The sequence below is a fragment of the Eubalaena glacialis genome, chromosome 5 (genome assembly GCF_028564815.1).
Source record: "Eubalaena glacialis isolate mEubGla1 chromosome 5, mEubGla1.1.hap2.+ XY, whole genome shotgun sequence".
NCBI classification, from domain to species: domain Eukaryota; kingdom Metazoa; phylum Chordata; class Mammalia; order Artiodactyla; family Balaenidae; genus Eubalaena; species Eubalaena glacialis.
In genome coordinates, this window is record NC_083720.1 from 4,983,092 (window position 1) to 5,003,384 (window position 20,293).

The window sequence follows — 20,293 nt, forward strand, 5'->3', positions numbered from 1 at the left end:
AAAAATAATTGAGAATGGCATACCATTCAGTGTGCATTTAAGGAAACAGACCTCAATCTCTTTTTTTCCTAAAAGCACTACTCTTACAACAGGTCACTCATAACAAATGAGAGTAGTATTCTCACAGTTTAATGGAAAAAGTAACAGCAAACATTCAATTTACTTTACCCCAAAAAATTTCCTTGAAACTTCTGCTCTTGCCCAAAGATAAACTCTAGTAGCATACAGGGTTTACAAGAAAAATAGGAAGTAGTATATCATATTCAACAATTTCTTTTCTCCAAACATATAAGGCCAGATCTATGTGTAATTCAGCTTTAACACAGGTTTCTGTCTAATCAAAATGGAATCTTATAAAAGCAGTCTTAAAGTATAACAGAAGATATAATCATAAGAAGTCCTTTTTTGAACTATTCAAAAAGCGTAAATGTACAAAATGAAAAAAATAATTTGCTTGTTTTTAAAAATCCCATGTAACACTGTCACTAAAGTTCATTCTACAGAATCATGGGAATAAAGCTACCATGATAAGATTCTTTTTTTTTTTTAAAACCGTAAGATACTTAATGCTGCTTTAATCAAACCTGTAGACTTAAAGTAAATTTTTAGAGAATTTACTTTTATTTAGGTTAAGAGAGCTGCAAATACTACATACAGTATACTTTGACCAAAGGTTTCACATCAATTCATTTAAAACAGGCTTTGCAAAACGACATTGTGGGCAGACATGTTAAGTTCTCCATAGTAGAATCATCAAATTAAATAAAAATACATGTCTACAATCCCATCTCTGAAATTCTTGTGTTTGGGGAGTTCTTGAAATTTCAGAATTATAAATAAGGGGTTCCCCTGGTATGGAACGAATGCCATAGTATTCTGTTTGTCACCTTGCCTGTAACGTGTACATATGTTAATTCAAAATTAAACATAATAGTTTCAAAAATATTAGAATATTGTAGACTGTTAGCTTTCATTAGCAGCTAAATTTTAAAATATTAACACTGTGCTACAGAAACAGTAAAGCAAAACAGGATATAATTCAAACAGAATGAACTGTTCAAATCCTGTGTGCTAAATGCTGGCACCATATACTGAGACTCCTGCTTCTAAAATGTCTAGGAATAACTGATACCAGCTCATGCTCCTGCCAAGCATAAAACTGGTTAAGTAAATATGAAATAATTATTTTCAGCCATTGGACACGAGCCAACACAGGACTGTGCTCTCAGAAGGGAAACAAGGTAAATCCCAAGAAAATCTTTTTTTTTTTTTTTTTTGCCTATAGGCATTTTCCAGACTGCAGAATAGAGAGGAGGAACACAAGTAGAACATGGCAGTCTTACTGACCTAAGCAGATATCTGAGATAGAAAATGCCTGAAGAGCTGAAATTTATGGAGCAGGGTATCAGAAAGAACTGTACAGAGATGAAATTTCAGAAATTTGTACAAGAGTTTTGGTCAAATATTAAATTGATCAGGTACACTGCAGAATTCTACTCAAGTTGGCCAAGAACAACTACCAAGTAGCATGAGCTGAACAACTATTGATGCTTATACATGGCTGGGAGACATCTGAGTTCCAAACATCCAGTTAGAGACTTCATTAAACGCTCCAGGATTCATCAGAGACCCAGAAATGCCACACCTTGGGAATAAGGATAATCTAGACCCACTTTTATTAAAGCTTAAAAACAAGAACAAGCTGATGCACAAGCAAATTAACCATCTGCCAAAACAAAACTCTATTACAAAGGACAACAAGATCCAGATACTCAATATCCTAGTGTCTATAATACACATTACAGAAAAACAAAAATTATTAGAAATGTGAAGAAACAGGAAATTGTGACCCATGACCTACAGAAAAAAATTAATCAACAAAAACAGATTCAGAAATAATGATAGAAGTAGCAGACAGACTTTAAAACAGTAACTATTAAGTAATATTAAAAGATTGAAAGGAAAACATGAAATAATCAGAAAACAAATAGGAAATCTCAATAGAGAAATGGAAACTATTAAACCCACAGAACCGAGAATCTCAACAAACTCCAAGCAGGATCAACTAAAATAAAGAAAACAACAAAACAAAAAGCAAACAAAAAAAAAGGCGCATCACAATCCAAATGCTGAAAAGTAAGGACAAAAGAAAAAATTATAAAAGTAGTCAGAAAAAAGCCTGTATTCTAAAAGGTCTCCAATTATCATATCAGCTTCCACCTTAAGAAAGCAGAAAAATAAGAGCAAATTAAACTCAACATAAGCAGAAGAAACAAAAGAAAAAAGAACAGAAACAATGAAATAGAAAAGAGAAAAATAAAGGAAATCAGTGAAACCAAAAGCCGGTTCTTTGAGAAGATCAATAAAATTGATAAACCTCTAACCAAACATGGGCATGATCACAAAAGTACACAGCACAGCGAAATAACTAGAACCCCAGCTTTCTAGACAGAGGATGAGAAGAGGAGCCCAGGGAAACAAAATATCAGGAAGATCACAGAGGAGGCGGAACTGGGGAAAGCAACCCCATAAAGTTGTTTATGAATTCCAGGGTTCATAAACACGCAATCTTATTCACAGCACACCAGACTTTGAGAACTGAACTAACAGATACACCATCCAGGCCCCAGGCCAGCTACTGGATGGCACATTAGCAGGACAGATCCAACCAGTACTACAAAGATTTTAAAAACAGAACTGACAGTAGAACTGTGACATGGCAAATAAAGAAACTAGGCTATTTACATCAATAGAAGATAGTGACATATAAAATTTAAATATAATACATACAATTTATGGGGGGTGGGGTTGTTTTGTTTTGGCCACACCGGGTGACATGCAGGATATCAATTCCCTGACCAGGGATCGGACAGGTGTCCCCTGCAGTGGAAACAGAGTCTTAACCGCTGGACCGCCAGGGAAGTCCCAATACATACAATTTAGATTTGGCATTAACGTTACATAATTTTCTTTAGTATTAAATACACCTTTCTGGGCTTCCCTGGTGGTGCAGTGGTTGAGAATCTGCCTGCCAATGCAGGGGACGGGTTCGAGCCCTGGTCTGGGAAGATCCCACATGCCGCGGAGCAACTGGGCCCGTGAGCCACAACTGCTGAGCCTGCGTGTCTGGAGCCTGTGCCCCGCAACGGGAGGGGCCGCGTTAGTGAGAGGCCCGCGCACCGCGATGAAGAGTGGCCCCCGCTTGCCGCAACTAGAGAAAGCCCTCGCACGAAACGAAGACCCAACACAGCTAAAAATAAATAAATAAATAAATAAAAAGAGTAGCTATTGAAAAAAAAATAAAAATAAAAAAAATAAATAAATACACCTTTCTATTGTTTTCCTTCAGCTAATACAAAAAACATTTTATCCATCAAAACTGATTAAAAGGAATGCAGCCTCCAATCAAGCTAAATGATAAAAGCCAAATTTAGCTTTAAAAGTCAGCCATTTTGAAATGATGCCTGGGATCTGACAAAATAATCCAGGGGGTAGGAGTCATAGATGAAGAAGAATGCACTGAAAGTTGGTAATTGTCAAACCAAGGAGATAGGTTCACTATATTATTGTCTTTGTTTTCATATGTTTGAAATTTTCACAATTAAAAAGTTAAAAAGAAAATGAGCCTTAGCTATGCTACAATCAACTCAGGAAACATTTATTAACTTACTAGGAGCCTGGCTAGCACTTAGTAGTGCCAGTGTACTGGAACTACTTTTAGTAGTCCTACTTCTGTAGAGCAGACACGTATGGAGAAAGGGTACCTACAGTCTTTAGACTCAGAGCTATAGCTATTTAACGTTTTAATTAGCTAATATTAAATAAAATTTAAAATTCTTCAGTAAACCTCCTCAGTCACACTACCCACATCTCAGGTGTTCAATAGCCACATGTGACTAATGGCTAACACAGGGAAATTCAAATGCAGAACACTTCCATCATCACAAGAAATTCTACTGGACAACGCTGCTCTAGAGTCTACAGTTCAAATCTCAGAAAACACTTAGACAGGTTTGCATCACTGGCTTAATTAAACTTATTAGAGCCTCAACTGTGTCACCTGCAAAATGTGGACATTAACAACCTTGCAGGGTTAAGGTGAGAATTAAATACAAATGTATAAAAAGAACCTGAGTAAGCACTCAATAAAATGTTTAAATAAAGCACTACGGTATCAGTTACCGCTTAAAATATTTAGACCCAACACAGTGTGACTGATTACAGAGAAATCTGAAAGCAGAAACTGAATTAAAATATACAATCAGGAGGAACAAGGTGTCTCTTCTGAGATGGTGTAAATGCTCTACATCTTGAAAGGGCCACAGGCTGCACTGGTTTGTGACTTGTCAAAATTAAAGAGTGGCATGCCCAAGACAGCTAATAGAACAGTACACTCAAAACCTGTGCACTTCACTGTAGGTAATGCTACTTTAAATTTTTAAATGTTTTTTGAAAAGAAAACATAGGAACGCTGAAAAACTACCTTTATCCTCCCTTTCCTTTAATTCTTTTAGTTAGAGCTTCCATTTGCAGACAATATGTTAGCTTTTTATATCATACAATTTCTGGCAAACTATTACAACCATGAAAACAAATCTTATGAATGATTTTTCCCCCTCCTAGTTTTATACTATTTTAAAAAATACGTTTGTCTTAATTCTATAGTAAACGTCATCTGGTGCAAGTGGTCACACAGCTCTTGTTGGCGCCAGCTCACTCTACTGAAATGTTTTTAGCTATATTGAGCCAAACTCTATCACCCTCTAATTTCTGTTTACTGATTCTAGCTCTTAAGACTTCAGTTTTCTCTTATTCAAGCTAAACATCTTTGTAATTTTAGCTGTTCCTTATATGAAAGTTTTAAGTCCTTTGACCTTTTGTGCCACCCTCTGAAGTCGATACAGTATTGTTCCCATACTTGTATATTTTATAAAACTAGTAAAATTTCAAAAAAATTAGACAGTTTAAATGGGGTTGGGGACTTCCCTGGTGGCGCAGTGGTTAAGTATCCACCTGCCAAGGCAGGGGACACGGGTTCAATCCCTGGTCCGGGAAGATCCCACGTGCCGCGGAGCAACTAAGCCTGTGCGCCACAACTACTGAGCCTGCACTCTAGAGCCCGTGGGCCGCAACTACTGAGCCCGCACGCCTAGAGCCCGTGCTCCACAACAAGAGAAGCCACCGCAATGAGAAGCCCTCGCACCGCAACAAAGAGTAGCTCCCGCTTGCTGCAACTAGAGAAAGCCAGCGCGCAGCAACAAAGACCCAACACAGCCAAAAAATAAATAAATAAATTTATTTTAAAAATGGGGTTGCTTAGTTTTTATTTTTCTAAAGAAACGATCTTTTAAAAATCTGTCAGTATTTCACGAAACAAAAGGCACTTCAAAAATTTAAAGTAACAAGTACATAGTCTCAGAACAAAAGACAAGAAAGGTCTGTGGGAATTTTACACCAATATTTTTGTGGTGTGTCAGCATTACGGAGTCATTGGTCTTTATCTCTCCGAGTTTTGGGTCCCGAAGTTAAAATTACAGATGAGGTCTTACTAGCCACAGAATTGAATGTGACAATCACCATCTGCTTTCTGGATACTAAAATCCTGTTAATGCATTATAAAACGTGCCAGACTTCTCTTACCTTACTTTTTTTTCCCCCCCAGCATTAAATTATGTCACTTGAGAAAAGAAAATTGGAGGAAAATTTAGGATTCCTGCTTAATATGAGTAGAACTCTGCTATGAACTCTGATTGCTTAGGGATAGGACAAAATTAAATAAAACTCAAGGTATATACATATGATTGAGAGTCAGCAATTTAATAGAACCTCGTAATTATTTCAATGATAAATAATCCTAAAGAGTTTAAAGAAAACAATGGAGTGGTCATGGGGACACAGCAACAAAAGTATAACCAATTACTCAATTATATAAAACCTGAACTGCAAATTATATTAAAGCAAGCACTATTATTTTCAAGCATAACACATAAAACCAGAAATGATTTACAGGATAATGGCTGCCCCCTAATTTCTAAACATTACACAAATCCTCATAAAAACAGGTTGGGGCTTCCCTGGTGGTGCAGTGGTTAAGGATCCACCTGCCAATGCAGGGGACACGGGTTCGAGCCCTGGTCCAGGAAGATCCCACATGCCGCGGAGCAACTAAGCCCGTGCGCCACAACTACTGAGCCCACGCGCCTAGAGCCTGTGCTCTGCAATGAGAAGCCCGCGCACTGCAACGAAGAGAAGCCCCCGCTCTCCACAACTAGAGAAAGCCCGCGTGCAGCAAGAAAGATCCAACTCAGCCAAAATAAATAAATAATTAAAAAAAAAAAAAAAACCATATAGGCCAAGAAAGGAAGCAAATAAAATCACCCAGAGCATTACAAAGAGATAAGACAACTAAAAACTCTAATTTACATGTAATTGCATAAACACTGAAGACCAGAAGTCTCATGTTCCAATGAGAACTGTCCAAAAGAAAAATACAGCAGGGTCCTCGTGGTGAGTGAATGGGTAATATTCAGGATTTACCCAAGTTCACCCAAGCCAGAGGTCAAAAGGAAGTACTGAGAGACATGATGGATGAGAGCAATGGCTACTGGGGAGTCAAAATGTAGAGGCTCAGAAAGTCTGTAAGACCAAAGGTGGCAGTTTTAGTAAGGCATAGCTTTGGAGGAGAAGGAGACACCTTAGAAGGAGAAAGTGTCACTTGAAGGTTTGATGGAGAGGGCAGCACTGAAGATCAAGGCCTTATTAAACCAATACAGAACAATGTGGGAGAGGGGACTTATTTTAAAAACTGCATTTGACTGTAGCAACAAAGAGGGTACTCTTGAACTAAGAGACTGAAGAAACCACCCAGCCTCACCCAAAAATAAAATTGTCTCTATTGCTGGTACAGTAAAACCCATCACAAATAACCTGAACAGAAAAAAGAACCCAGCATTCATACCAAGTAACTTACATAGAGTTTTTAAAAGTGAAAAATTTGGGCAGATGAAAACACACCAAAAACCACAGCGATAACACATTGGAAAGATGTAACACTCCATCACAAATTAGAAATAATTAAATAACAAATGCAGACATAAAAGAACACCTCAAATCAAATATTCAAAATTTTAAAGAGCAAACAAGTTTTAAAATAGGAACAAACTGAACTTAAGAAACAGAAAAAAACAAAATCATCACAGAAATGAAGACTAAATTACAAGATGTATGATCTAAAAAGATAGAAAATAAGACTTCTCAAGCAAATGAATAACAGAGAAAAGAATTGAAGGAAACGTAATATAAAAGAGATGCAAAGATCCAATAAGCAAAGATCACTGAAGAATGAAACAACTGACCAGAACTAATATTCAAAACTATAATTCTTGACTCAAAAGAAAACATCAATCTACAATCTGGAACCACAAGGGAAAATTTATCCAGAATAGTCAACACAGAGACATACCTAAGTAAAACAATTCAATTTCACAGATAAGAAAAATTCAAGTCTTCGAAAAGAAAGACCAAGTCATCAACAAAGAAAAGGAAATCAGGTTGGCATCAGCAACATATAAGCAAGACAACAGGGGGTCAATTATTTTCAAGAAATGTAAGAAGATGTGAATCAAGGATTTTAAACCCAGCCAAGCTGGCCTTCAAACATCAAGACTGTAGGAAAACACTTTTAACATCTAAGACCTTAAGAGATTTCCACAAGCACTGTTGAGGAATCTATACTAGACAATAAGCTTCATCCAACCAAGAGATGACTGGGAAAACTTCTGAAAAAGGTCTGCTGTTTAATATTAACTATATTTAATTGTAGAATTAAATCTAAAACAAAGGTATTGATGAGGGTAGAATAGTACATAAAATGGCATGCTCTCACAAAGTAAAAATAACTTTAAAAAGTCAGAGGAAAAGAGACTAGAAAAAAAATTAAGTAGAATAAGCTCATTCACTGCCTCACACATAAGAAAATGGATTTACCGCCTGCCAATGCAGGGGACACGGGTTCGATCCCTGGTCCAGGAAGATCCCACATGCTACGGACCAACTAAGCCCGTGAGTCACAACTACTGAGCCTGTGCTCTAGAGCCCATAACCCATAACTACTGAAGCCTGCATGCCTTGAGCCCATGCTCCGCAACAACAGAAGCCACCGCCATGAGAAGCCCGCGCACCGCAACGAAGAGTAGCCCCCGCTCGCCACAACTAGAGAAAGCCCACGCACAGCAATGAAGACCCAACACAGCCAAAAAAAAAAAAAAAAAAGCTTCATGACATTGAATTTGGCAGTGATTTCTTAGATGTGACTCCAAAGGCACAGAAAACAAAAGAAAAAAGAGAAAAAGTAGACTTCATGAAAATTTAAAAATTTTGTGCATCAAAAGATGACACACAGGGACTTCCCTGGTGGTCCAGTGGTTAAGACTCCACGCTCCCAATGCACAGGGCATGGGTTCGATCCCTGGTTGGGGAACCAGGATCCCGCATGCCGTGTGGTGCAGTAAATAAATAAATAAACAAACGAACAAACAGGCCTGGGAGAAAAAAAAGACTACACACAGATGGAAGAAAATAGTTGCAAGTCATATATCTGATAAGGCATCGATAGCCAGTAAATAGAGAGAAATCTTACAACTCAACAACAAACAACCCAATTAAAAAATGGGCAAGGACTTAATTAGACGTTTCTCCAAAGACAGCATACAGATGGCCAATAAGCACATGAAAAGACACTCAACATCACTAATCATTAGGAAAACGAAAATCAAAATTGCGATGAGATACTACTTCATGGTCACTAGTATGGCTATTATGAAACAAAAACAAAAACAGAAAACAGTAGTGTTGGCAAGAATGTAGAGAACCTGGAACCCTTGTGCATTGCTGGGAACCACTACGGAAAACGGTATGGTATGCCTCAAGAAGTACCACATGACCCAGCAATCTGCTTCCTGGTATATACCCAAAGGCACTGAAAGCAGGGTCTTGAAGAGAGATCTGTACACCCATGTTCATAGCAGCATTATTCCCAATGGCTAAAATGTGGAGGTAACCCAAGTGTCCATTGACAGATGAACAGATAAACAAAAAGTGGTATATAAATACAACAGAACTTTATTCAGCCTTAAAAAAGAAGGAAATTCTGACACCTACTATAACATGGATGAACCTTGAGGATACTGTGCTGAGTGAAATAAGCCCGTCACATAAAGACACATACTGTATGATCCCACTCACATGCAGTTCCTAGAGAAGCCAAACCCATAGAGACAGAAAGCAGAATGGTAGGTGCCAGGGGCTGGGGGAGGAGTGGCGATGGGCGAGTTGTTTAATGGGTGCAGAGTTTCAGTTTGGGAAGATGAAGAAGTTCTGGAGATGGACGGGGTTGATGGTTGCACAATGATGCGAATGTGCTTACTAATGCCACTGAACTGTACACTTAAAAAATGGCTAAGATGGTAAATTTTATATTATGCATATTTCACCATAATTTTTAAAAATGGGGGGAAAAAAAGAAAATGGATTTATTTTATAGGTGACAAATAAAATAATAGCATAAAATTCACAATCACAGCATAAAATTCCCTCCCCTCCACACCCTAAGTAAGAAAAAAAGAGGACTAAAGGAATCTTTTTTTGGCCGCGCTGCGTGGCTTGAAGCATCTTAGTTCCCTGACCAGGGATCAAACCCGGGCCCACGGCAGTAAAAGCGTCGAATCCTAACCACTGGACCTCCGGGAAATTCCCAGGAATTTTTAAAGGTATAAACATAAAAGTTTATAAAACATAAAACTGATTAAAACAAAAATATAAACCTTCTTAAATACCAAAAAATATACAAAAGCAAAATAAAAATATTAAACAGAATACAAAGCATAACATAAAACCAAGATGAGATCAATTCAATGAAAAAGCTAACGTCCTTAATAGACTACACCTATAATAGATGTTTACTAATACATATGCTTTACCATTTACCAAGGACTTTTATACATATCTCACTACCTGACCAGTGAGGCAGGTCAGAAAAGTACTGTTTCTCTCTTTACTCAAATTTACAAACTAAGGCTTAAAAAACATAAAAGATAAAGTAAAGCAAAGTCAGGATTAAAACCCATCATCTTTCTATTTTTCTTTCCACACCAGGCTTCCCCCACTGAGCATCAAAATTGTTTCAAAACACAAATTGAAGAAACGTATAATATTTTATTTCCTGCTTTAAAAGTGTTACTTAGCCACCCCACAAAAATCTTTAGAATGAATTAGCCTGGAACTTTTGATACTCTGGGTACAAAGCTTCTTCTAACAAAGAAAATGTTGGAAGAAGTTTAAGTCTCCTTAATGGCAGTGGCAACTAAGTTGGCAAAGAATGTGACACTATCTCAGATACCAGATGCAAGAATAGACACACTTCAGGGGATCTCCCTGGTGGCGCAGTGGATAAGACTCCGCACTCCCAATGCAAGGGGCCCAGGTTGGATCCCTGGTCAGGGAACTAGATCCCACGTGCATGCCACAACTAAAAAGTCCACGTGCCACAACTAAGGAGCCCTGGAGCTGCAACTAAGGAGCCCACCTGCTGTAACTAAGACCTGGTGCAACCAAAATTTAAAAAAATAATAGTAACAGACACACTACAGAGTGAGGGAAGGGCTACCCAGACACAGGCTGTGTGACCTCTAAGTAAGTTCAGATATGGCCAGTTCCCTACAATGCTAGTTTTGAAAACACATATTTGCTCCCACACGATTGATAATTTGACGTTTTGAGCAAACTAAATTTCAAATTTCAAGTTTGCTTCTGTGGGATTTGTCCACCAGAAATACTAGATGAACACAGAAATCTGCGCCCCGCTGAAACGAGCTGCATAGGCACGCACAGCACAGACACACGCCTCAAACATCTAAGCTCCCTCAGTTCACCTTCTGGGTTATGAGGTGTTACAACTTTCTCTCAGATTTAAGATAATTTTCCTTCCATCACTTCATAATAACTCACCAGCTGCAATCCTTCTGACACCTACTTATACAAGCAAACTTCAGGTCTTTTCCAAGGTAAAAGGCAGTATTTACATTATAGTATTTCCATATTGGTTAGCCATTTTACATATGTAAAACTGTGCTATCATTTCTGTTAGGTTCTTACCTTGGTTCCTAATTTGGCATCAATGAAGTTTTTAAGTGTTGTGCTGACTCCATTTTTCCCACAAGCCCTGTGGGTTTTATTACCTGATTTTGCATAGTGCACTGACTTTTAGGAACCCATATGTTCTGATACAGCACAACTGACTGTATATAAAGCAATTAGAAATATACTTTAGACAATGTAATCATAAGTATTGCCTATACTTATTACAATTTCCTCAAAGGAGTAATGCAAGGTTTATAACAGCTAACGTGGAAAAAAAGCCTGGCATAGAATCTGGCTCAAAATAGATGATCAATAAATGCCAATTTACTTCATTTCCCTCTTCTTAAAGATTCTGACTCAGTTCCCAAGCACCGATAACCAAAGGTGATCTTGTAATCTTCAATGAGATCTCTCTGAAAAAAAGGGTACCATATTAAGTGAAAGCCATTAACATAAGGGGAAAAATTTTTTTTCTTAAATCAGAACCACCACCATGTGTGGAAGTACACAACCAGCCCGGAGGGGTTTTTTTCCCCCTAGGTCTATATTCTTTTTTTTTTAAACACATGGGCATACTTTTTTTTTTTTTGGCTGCGCTCAGGCTTTCTCTAGTTGTGGTGAGCGGGGGCCACTCTTTGTTGTGGTGTGTGGGCTTCTCATCGTGGTGGCTTCTCTTGTTGTGGAGCACGGGCCCTAGGAGCGTGGGCTTCAGTAGTTGTGGCACATGGGCTCAGTAGTTGTGGCTCGCGGGCTCTAGAGCGCAGGCTCAGTAGCTGTGGCCCACGGGCCCAGTTGCTCCGCGGCATGTGGGATCTTCCCAGACCAGGGCTCGAACCCGTGTCCCCTGCATGGGCAGGCGGACTCTTAACCACTGCGCCACCAGGGAAGTCCCTTAGGTCTATATTCTTAAGAGCAAACTTTCATCTCTCCTTTTATACACAATCAGATAAAACAACTCTTACAGATTACACAGAGAAATGCTCATATAATCTCCTCTATAATAAAAACAATCTTTAAGATTAAAATTATCACTGGCTTCAAATAAGATTATAATTTCCCCAGTAGGTTTTAGTAGAAATTTCAAATGATCTCAACTGAAAATGTATTCCTATTATACTTACCAAAGAAAATCTCAGTGGAATAGAGCATATCAGGTAACAAAAACATTAACCTCTCCATCATTTATTTCTATATTGCAATTTTTATTTCACTTTTAAATAGACAAAAAGGTTGCTTTTATTAAATTAAAATTTTATGGAATTATTTTAGTTCCAAATTAAGTAGTGAAAATACAATTCATATCTTACCTAAAGGGGAAAAACCACATGCAACAAGTTAAACTTGTTTTTTTTTAAGTTACAACTTCAATACAAGTTTGTACAGTATGCATCATAAAACAGCTTAAATGTAAATGTACAGCTGACATTCCAGGGAAATTCCCAGAAGTCAAGAATACAGTCACAGGACTTCCCTGGTGACGCAGTGGTTAAGAATCCGCCTGCCAATGCAGGGGACATGGGTTCGAGCCCTGGTCGGGGAAGATCCCACATGCCACGGAGCAACTAAGCCCGTGGGCCACAACTACTGAGCCTGCGCTCTAGAGGCTGCAAGCCACAACTACTGAGCCCGCATGCCACTACTACTGAAGCCTGCACACCTAGAGCCTGTGCTCCGCAACAAGAGAAGCCCACACACCGCAATGAAGAGTAGCCCCTGCTCGTCGCAACTAGAGAAAGCCCCCGCGCAGCAATGAAGATCCAACGCAGCCAAAATTAAATAAATAAAATAACTTAATTAAGAAAAAAAAAATACAGTCACAGCAAAAATTGCCTCCCCTCCACATCCTAATATATATACTAACAACCATCACTCTTTTAAATCTCTTCACTTGTTCTTCTTACCGTCAGCACTAGCAACTGACATTATTTCTAAAACCATTTTTCACTAAGAATCTTCAGTTTTTCTCTCTTCAATAGGGCTACTGCCTACAAATAGAGAGCAAAGTTGGATTTAGATGTGGATGCTGATGGTTGGCTAGGGTCACTGATTAGTTAAGTGGCTTGCTCTGCCACACCAGCTTCCCAGCATACCTTTCCCAAATTCCAAGAATTCAATTTGATTTTTAAATTTTCTAAAAAACACTCACAGAGCAACTCTAAATTACAAATGTTCTCCCTTCTAACATTTTATATTCCTGTCTCGTAATATCATATACAGGGGTCCTCACCCCTGACTCTGTGTCAGAATCAATTTTAGAGCTTTATGAAACTACAGATGGCTGAGTTTTACTACTTGATACAGCAGGCTCATGACAAACATCCTCATTTAATCCAGATACCATTTCTCCTCCAGTGCTAACACAACCAAAAAAGAAACAATAAAAATTTCCTCTTATGCTTTCGTGATGGGAAAAAGGGCCATGTAAACAAACCTGATACCATGATTCATTCATAAATGAAACTTCCAAGGTCTCACCGGGTAATACAGGTTCTGCCTGATACCCTACAATTACCTCATATAACAATGTATTCTACAATGCCAAGGCCCAGCTTAACTCCCTTCTCCAAAAGTCTTTATGCAAGCACAAAATCCAAAGATTACAATTTCTCTCTCCTGCCCTGTAGTCACTGTCTTAACACTGATTTTATGCAAAAATATTTCTTGAATACGTATTATGGTACGTTATTCTAACTAATGGGGGTATAGCAATTAACAGAACAAAATCCCTATCCTCATAAAACCTACGTTTTAATTATGGTAGACATGTGATAAATGACTCGTATACATATGTCAGATGATGGTAAGTGATGAGAAAAATAAAGCAAGGAAGAAAATCAGAAGGTTGGGCTGAAGAGGACTTCTGGTCAAGGAAGACCTCAGTATGACATTTAGAGGACATCTGAGCAGAATTCTGAAAGGAATAAGAGAAGAAATGAACCATGCAGCTATCTGGGGGAGAAAATTCTGAACAAACAGTCCTCTGCATATGATCCCTTCTATAACCTCGCTTTTTATGTCCAAAAGCACTTTTTTGAACAAAGAAAATATATTTGAATCAATGCTCTCTAAGAAATGCATTATCTATCAGAAGCAGAAATACTAAAGGAAATTAGAATGCACACTAAACAAAGAGATCCCTTCTGTTAAAGCTGGTTGGCCAGTAGCTCTCCTGTCCACCAATCATACAGGGCACCATGTCTGCCTCTGTGGAAACTGCTTTTAACCAGTCTTCAAAGTAATAGGTGGGGTGGCAACTCTATACCATCAAATAACTTAGTTTGTGTAATCCCCAATAACGGCCAAGACTGCAAGGCTTTGAAATACTCGCATAATCAAACGTTAAATTCAGTTCCCTATTAGCTTTTGTCTGCTTCTCTGCACATATCATGTTGCCTACTACAAGTGAAAACTAAACTGTAGTCGTTCATTTTTTTTTTACCAGAATACTCTATTCTAGAAATAATCTGCACAAACAAGTATTTTAATCTACTTTTAACCCAAAAGAATCATGTCTTGAACATTTCAGGTTTCTAACACAATAAAGTATTTTAAAATATATATCCTTTGTCAATTTATATAAAAACATATACTTCTGTGTTCGTTCATACTATATCCATTCCAGAAAGGATTTAGGATAGAAATCTAAAAGAAAACAAACAAATCAGTGAATTTGCCACATTATCAGATTTTTCTTCTCATAAGATTCTTTACAGACTTTTTAAAAAAGTATTTTGTGAGTTTCATAAGAATGTAGTGTATTTACATTATAGCAAAATTGCATTTCGTTTTCTAATTCACTTCTTTTTTTATTAAGATTTTTTTTGATGTGGACCTTTTTTTTTTTAAAGTCTTTATTGAATGTGCTACAACACTGCCTCTGCTTTATGCCTTGGCTTCCTGGCCGCGAGGCCTGTGGGATCCTAGCACCCCTGCCCAGGGATCGAACCCACACCCCCTGCACTGGAAGGCGAAGTCTCAACCACTGGACCACCAGGGACGTCCCTCTAATTCACTTTTAAACAAATTTATTCTAGTTCAAATATTTGATTACCTACTGCATACAGAAGAAAGGGGACTTCAGAGCAGGTAAAACTTTGTTTCCATTTTTTATTTTTTCTTTGTTATATTCTAAACACATGCAGTACGGGTAAAAGTATATTAAGACCAATTTCAAGGTCACTGTCCTCACTCGGTTGCAAAACTATTATTGTCACATAGAAACTAAAGTCAGCGGACCTTCCTATGCACATATGGAAATCTACTTGTTAACAATTCCTATTTTAATTTCATCTGCAACTAAGTCCAACCTAAGTATCATTAACTGTAGAAACAGCACTTTTTCCAAAAGCAATAAATAACGTGAAATAATTTACCTACAATATTTGTAGGTACCTACAATATGTGTAGCCACCTAACAATTACTACAACTCCTTTTACCTAACAAAGAACTAGGCAGGTGTGGTGTAAGTGCCATGAAAAAAAAAGTTTCAGGACTTCCCTGGTGGTGCAGTGGTTAAGAACCCATCTGCCAATGCAGGGGACACAGGTTCGAGCCCTGGTCCGGGAAGATCCCACATGCCGCGCAGCAACTAAGTCCATGCGCCACAACTACTGAGCCTGCGCTCTAGAGCCCGTGAGCCACAACTACTGAGCCCTCGTGCCACAACTACTGAAGCCCGCACGCCTAGAGCCCGTGCTCCGCAACAAGAGAAGCCACCGCAATGAGAAGCCCGCGCACCGCAACGAAGAGCAGCCCCCGCTCGCCGCAACTAGAGAAAGCCTGCGCGCAGCAACGAAGACCCAACGCAGCCGGAAAAAAAATGCATTCCTGACCCTTACACTAGCTGTTAGCCTTAATCTCAGTACATTTTGAGACTAAAGGAGGATTCTACAAGTGCACTGTCCAAAGTGGTAACCATTTACCACATGTGGCTATGTGAAGTTAAATTAATTAAAATTAAGAATTCAATTCCTCACACTAGCCATATTTCAAGTGTACAAGAGCCACATGTGGCTAATGGCTATCATAATGGAGAGAACAACAACTCCTTTAAAAGTTGTAAAAGTAAATAAATTGCTGTGGTAAAAAGGTGCTATAGTCCTACCTACACTCCAATTAGTCTTGAAACCAAAAAAAATGGCAATAAGGACTTCAAAGTAACTAAGAGTTAACACCGTATTGGATGCGACTTTCCTATATGTTTCCACACGAACTGACTAAATCTGTAGGCATATGGATATTTTTGTAAAATCAAAGTTAGTTCAACATGAGTTACTTTCCTTTCTCTAGAAAACCCGGATCCTCAGAGCTGTTATACTTTTCAAACAAATGAAATACATTTAAATTACAAGAGGAAAGAACTAACACTTTCATACACACACTCCAAATTTGAAGTCTGAAGTCTGGCAAATGCAGTTAATCCTTTCATAAAGAAGTGTCTGCATGAAAGCGGCAACCCACACACTAGATGCCAAACAAAAAACGTGCTACAAAGTATTAATTATAGCACCAAAGCTACAAGGCAGATGTTACAGTGTAAACAGTCCCTCCAAACATCATCGCATTTACGGTTATTTAAAAAAAAAAAAATGCAAACGGCAAACATGTGAAATGCAGGGAATTATCGAGCCTGAGCTAGCGTCAAAAAGATCCATTTCACAAGTCCTTATATTCTCTTTTCTCTGCTGCTCATTTCTTGGGTCAGTGTTAATACACTTCGGTCTACAAGAAAATCTGTGTCCAGAACTTCTCCGCTGAAAGCTCTTAACTTTCCACTTCCTACTGGACCGCCCTCTCGCAATGGGCCCCACCTCCCAAGGAGGGTGATGTTTCCCGCTCGGAAGCTAAGAAATAAATGTCTCTCCCCTACTCCTGAAAGGAGGGAAGGAGGCCGAGAAGCTGCAGATCCCAGCATTCCCACTGACTCCATCGAGGCTGTCGTTTAGAAGCCTTCCTCTCCTCTTCTGAACTCCTTTCTTCCTTCCCTCCTCCCAGGTCATTCAGTGACCCCGAGCCGGGCGGGGACAGGTGACTCCCAAGAGGAGAGGAAGAGGGAGGGACGGACGATGGAGGGAGAGCCGCGCTTGGGCAATGAATGAGCTGTGCCGCATCCGCACCACCTGTTCCTTCCAAGGGTGCCACCCCGGCCTGCCGGCAGGGTTCCCAAACCACCCGGGCCGCCGCTCCTGCCCGCGTCGCCCGCTTCCCCGCTGAAGGCCAGGCCTCTGCCCCCTTCGCTCAGGGCGAATGAAAACCGGCCGCTTCGAAGCCAGGAGAACGGGGCCTACTCCGGAACCACGGCCTCCGGAGCGTGGGGACGGGAGGAGGAAGCCCGTGGCCCCTGGCGCGCGGGCCCAAGTGGGAACCCCGAGAAGGGGACGAGGCAGTGCATTCGGCCTGACTAGGAGCACGAAGGCGGGGTCCCGGGCGGCGGTGGCCCGGTGCCCCTGGACCGAGGTTAGGGGTGACAGGCCCGTGTACCGGCTAAATCCTCCTCACTGCGGGTCCGGAGTCTTCCACTTACCAAGATCCGCTTGAAGAGCGCGTTCTCCTTGGGCGGGAGGCTCACGGCCGGCATCGTTCCGGCTCCTCCCGCTGCTCCCGCCACCGCCCGGCTCGGTCAGTCTGTTTGTCCGACCGCCGCCGCCGCCGTCGTTCCCTGGCTGCTTCAGCCTTGATTGCCCCGATCCACCGCCGCCACCGGGCCTCGGGTGTCACCGCGTCGCCCAACCCAGACACCCCCTTCCCCTCGTAGTCTTTTTTCCCTTCTCACTTAACACTGCCGCCGCCTCCCCCCGCCCCCCACGGGTCTCCGTCGGCGGTTCACGTGGTAACTGAACAGACCGACAGAGGCAGCCAAAATGGCGGACGTGGAGAGCTTTCCCACCCGGGTCACACCTCCTAACACGCAGGCGCGATGACCTCCTTTCCCCACCTCCTCTGTCCTGGAGCTTGCTGGGAAACCTGGAGGCCCGCCCAGGTCCGCGCAGGCCGCGAGGGTCGCGGCAGGCTCCGCCCATTCTTTCGGTTTCTTGTCTCCGAGGAGCCGGGGAAGTGAGGGGAGAGCGGGCAACTGCGGGTTCCGACCCCCTCCGCATCAGAAGGAGCGATTCCACTACTTCTTGCTAGATTGGCTTTTCATTCATTGGGTAGACTCTTCCAGTCTGTATAATCATAGTTTGAGCCTAAAGTGCTAAAATCCCGGTGTCCAAAAAGCGCTGTGTTTGGTCGTGGACCAAGTGCCTAATTAAGCAGCAGAGGCGGAGGGGAAATGAAGGTTTCACCCCAGTGGGGACTTGTAAATAGATCCAGAGAGGATGGGGCTTACTGGAGTCTGAAAAGCGTGAAAGAGTTAACCAATTAAATGGGCCTGGCTGGGGCATCAGTGATTTACTTTTATTACTTTAAGAGGACCCTGGAAAAGCTAGTCAGCCAGATCCGAAGTACCATGTTTGCACTGCCAAAGAAACATCTGAAGGTTAAAGTGTCTGTTTTTATTTCATCGCTGAGTTCATGCAATGCAGTGTTGGGGACTGTATGAATCACCTTGGGTTGTGAAGAATTCAAGGTCACTGACTCCCCTGGAACTGGCTTCAAGCTAGTGCTTAACACTGTGACTCCCCGTCACTAGAAATCCTTAAATCTTAGGAAGCCGAAGAGTATCTGGCAAGGATACTAGAGAACTGCTGCAGTAAGCAAGGTCAGACTGATACCGAATAGAGTCTCTTTAAGCCATTTCACTAAAACTCGACAGTAAAACTATTTTAAAAGTGGCATTCTGTTGATGACTACAAATTTTTACATCATATGAGCCATTTTTATCCTTGATTGTTTTTGATTATCTCTCTCCAGATCCTGAATTCCATCAGTAGTAGCATTCTTTGCATCATGAATCATTATACAATATATGCAGTAGCTTTGATTTTTTAATCATAGTTACACAGATGTTTTACTGTTTTCGGCTTGCTCTTCAATCCTCCATGGAAGGTGTGAGTTGAGTAAGACGTTTCCCAGTGGAAAAATCTGCGACTAATACTTGAGTTTTCTAGCTGCTATCTTGCATGCCCTCTCCTTTTGCCTGGGGCATAAGTAAGATCTTAGAAGTCAGATCCTGGAATTTCTTCAAATTCTGTGATGTCTCTTTAAAAGTTTCATTAAGAAAATTGTATGTACAAGAAACCATTTTTGAGTTTTGAAATATGGCCAGTTTTTTAACTTTAGCTTTAAAAAATAAAAATAAAACTAAGAACAAATTTAGAATTAATAAAAACGGCTGTTATTTAGGGGTAACCTTCAAACTTCACCGCCCCCAACAGGTCTTTCAACTATCTGAACTATTAAAAAGTAGAAACATAGTCTAACTTAAGGTGATAATTTTAGCTTAGCTACTAACTTGGGTTTCCAAATACCTAGCTTCATATCCAAAAGTCCTTCTGGCAATATTATTTGCTGTTTTTCTAAATTTCTCCTGTAAATAGTATTCTATTTTCACCTTGGGGGAAGAAAATTTCTGGTCTTTGAAACAAACTGTAGTTTTTACCAGGAGCTGAGTAACTGAATAGATGAGATAGCAATATAGTTTGGCAAATATATTCCTTTTGGCTAATGACAAATAAATGACAATCTTTAAGACTCAGTGAATACTAGTCTGATTCAACATTTATGTGAGTTCCATACATCCTAGTTAAAATGCACCTACAGGTAGTTGGACCACACAGTCAGTGATCTGATAGCCTGAACTCAGTAAAATGCCTACTCTGATAGATCACCACTATTTGACAAATAGCGATCCCATTTAACGGCTTACGCTTTGAATGACAGCTATGCAGGGAGTTAACATATCCAAGGCTAGGTGTGATGATGATGATGGTGGTGGTGGTAGTTATTTCATTCATCTTACACCATGTGTCTGCATATCACTTTTGTGATAAATTCACCATAAATAAAGAAATAACTTTGCAAACTTTAATTCTACAAAAAGGATACATAGAGTGAAATTCCTCCATCTTCATATATGTAAGAGGTTCTCTATTGACACTTTTACATCTTTACATATTTACATTTTCTAGAAACAAACATAAAAGAAATCTATGTATTTGCCACCCAGATTTACAAAATGTTAACGTTTTGTGATTGCTTCTTCTTTTTTTTTTTAAA

The 20,293-nt window shown here is 40.0% G+C and overlaps 1 protein-coding gene across 2 annotated transcripts in view; it reads right to left on the reverse strand.

Moving 5' to 3' along the window:
* Positions 1-18,073, reverse strand: part of NAA15 (N-alpha-acetyltransferase 15, NatA auxiliary subunit) — a 75,997-nt gene extending 57,924 nt beyond the window's left edge. For both annotated transcript variants that reach the window (XM_061191960.1, XM_061191959.1), the window contains exon 1: positions 17,661-18,073. In XM_061191960.1, coding sequence (XP_061047943.1) covers positions 17,661-17,714 — 54 coding nt within the window. In that variant the 5' untranslated portion in view covers positions 17,715-18,073. The remainder of the gene's footprint in view (positions 1-17,660) is intronic.
* Between the last annotated feature and the right edge of the window lie 2,220 nt (positions 18,074-20,293).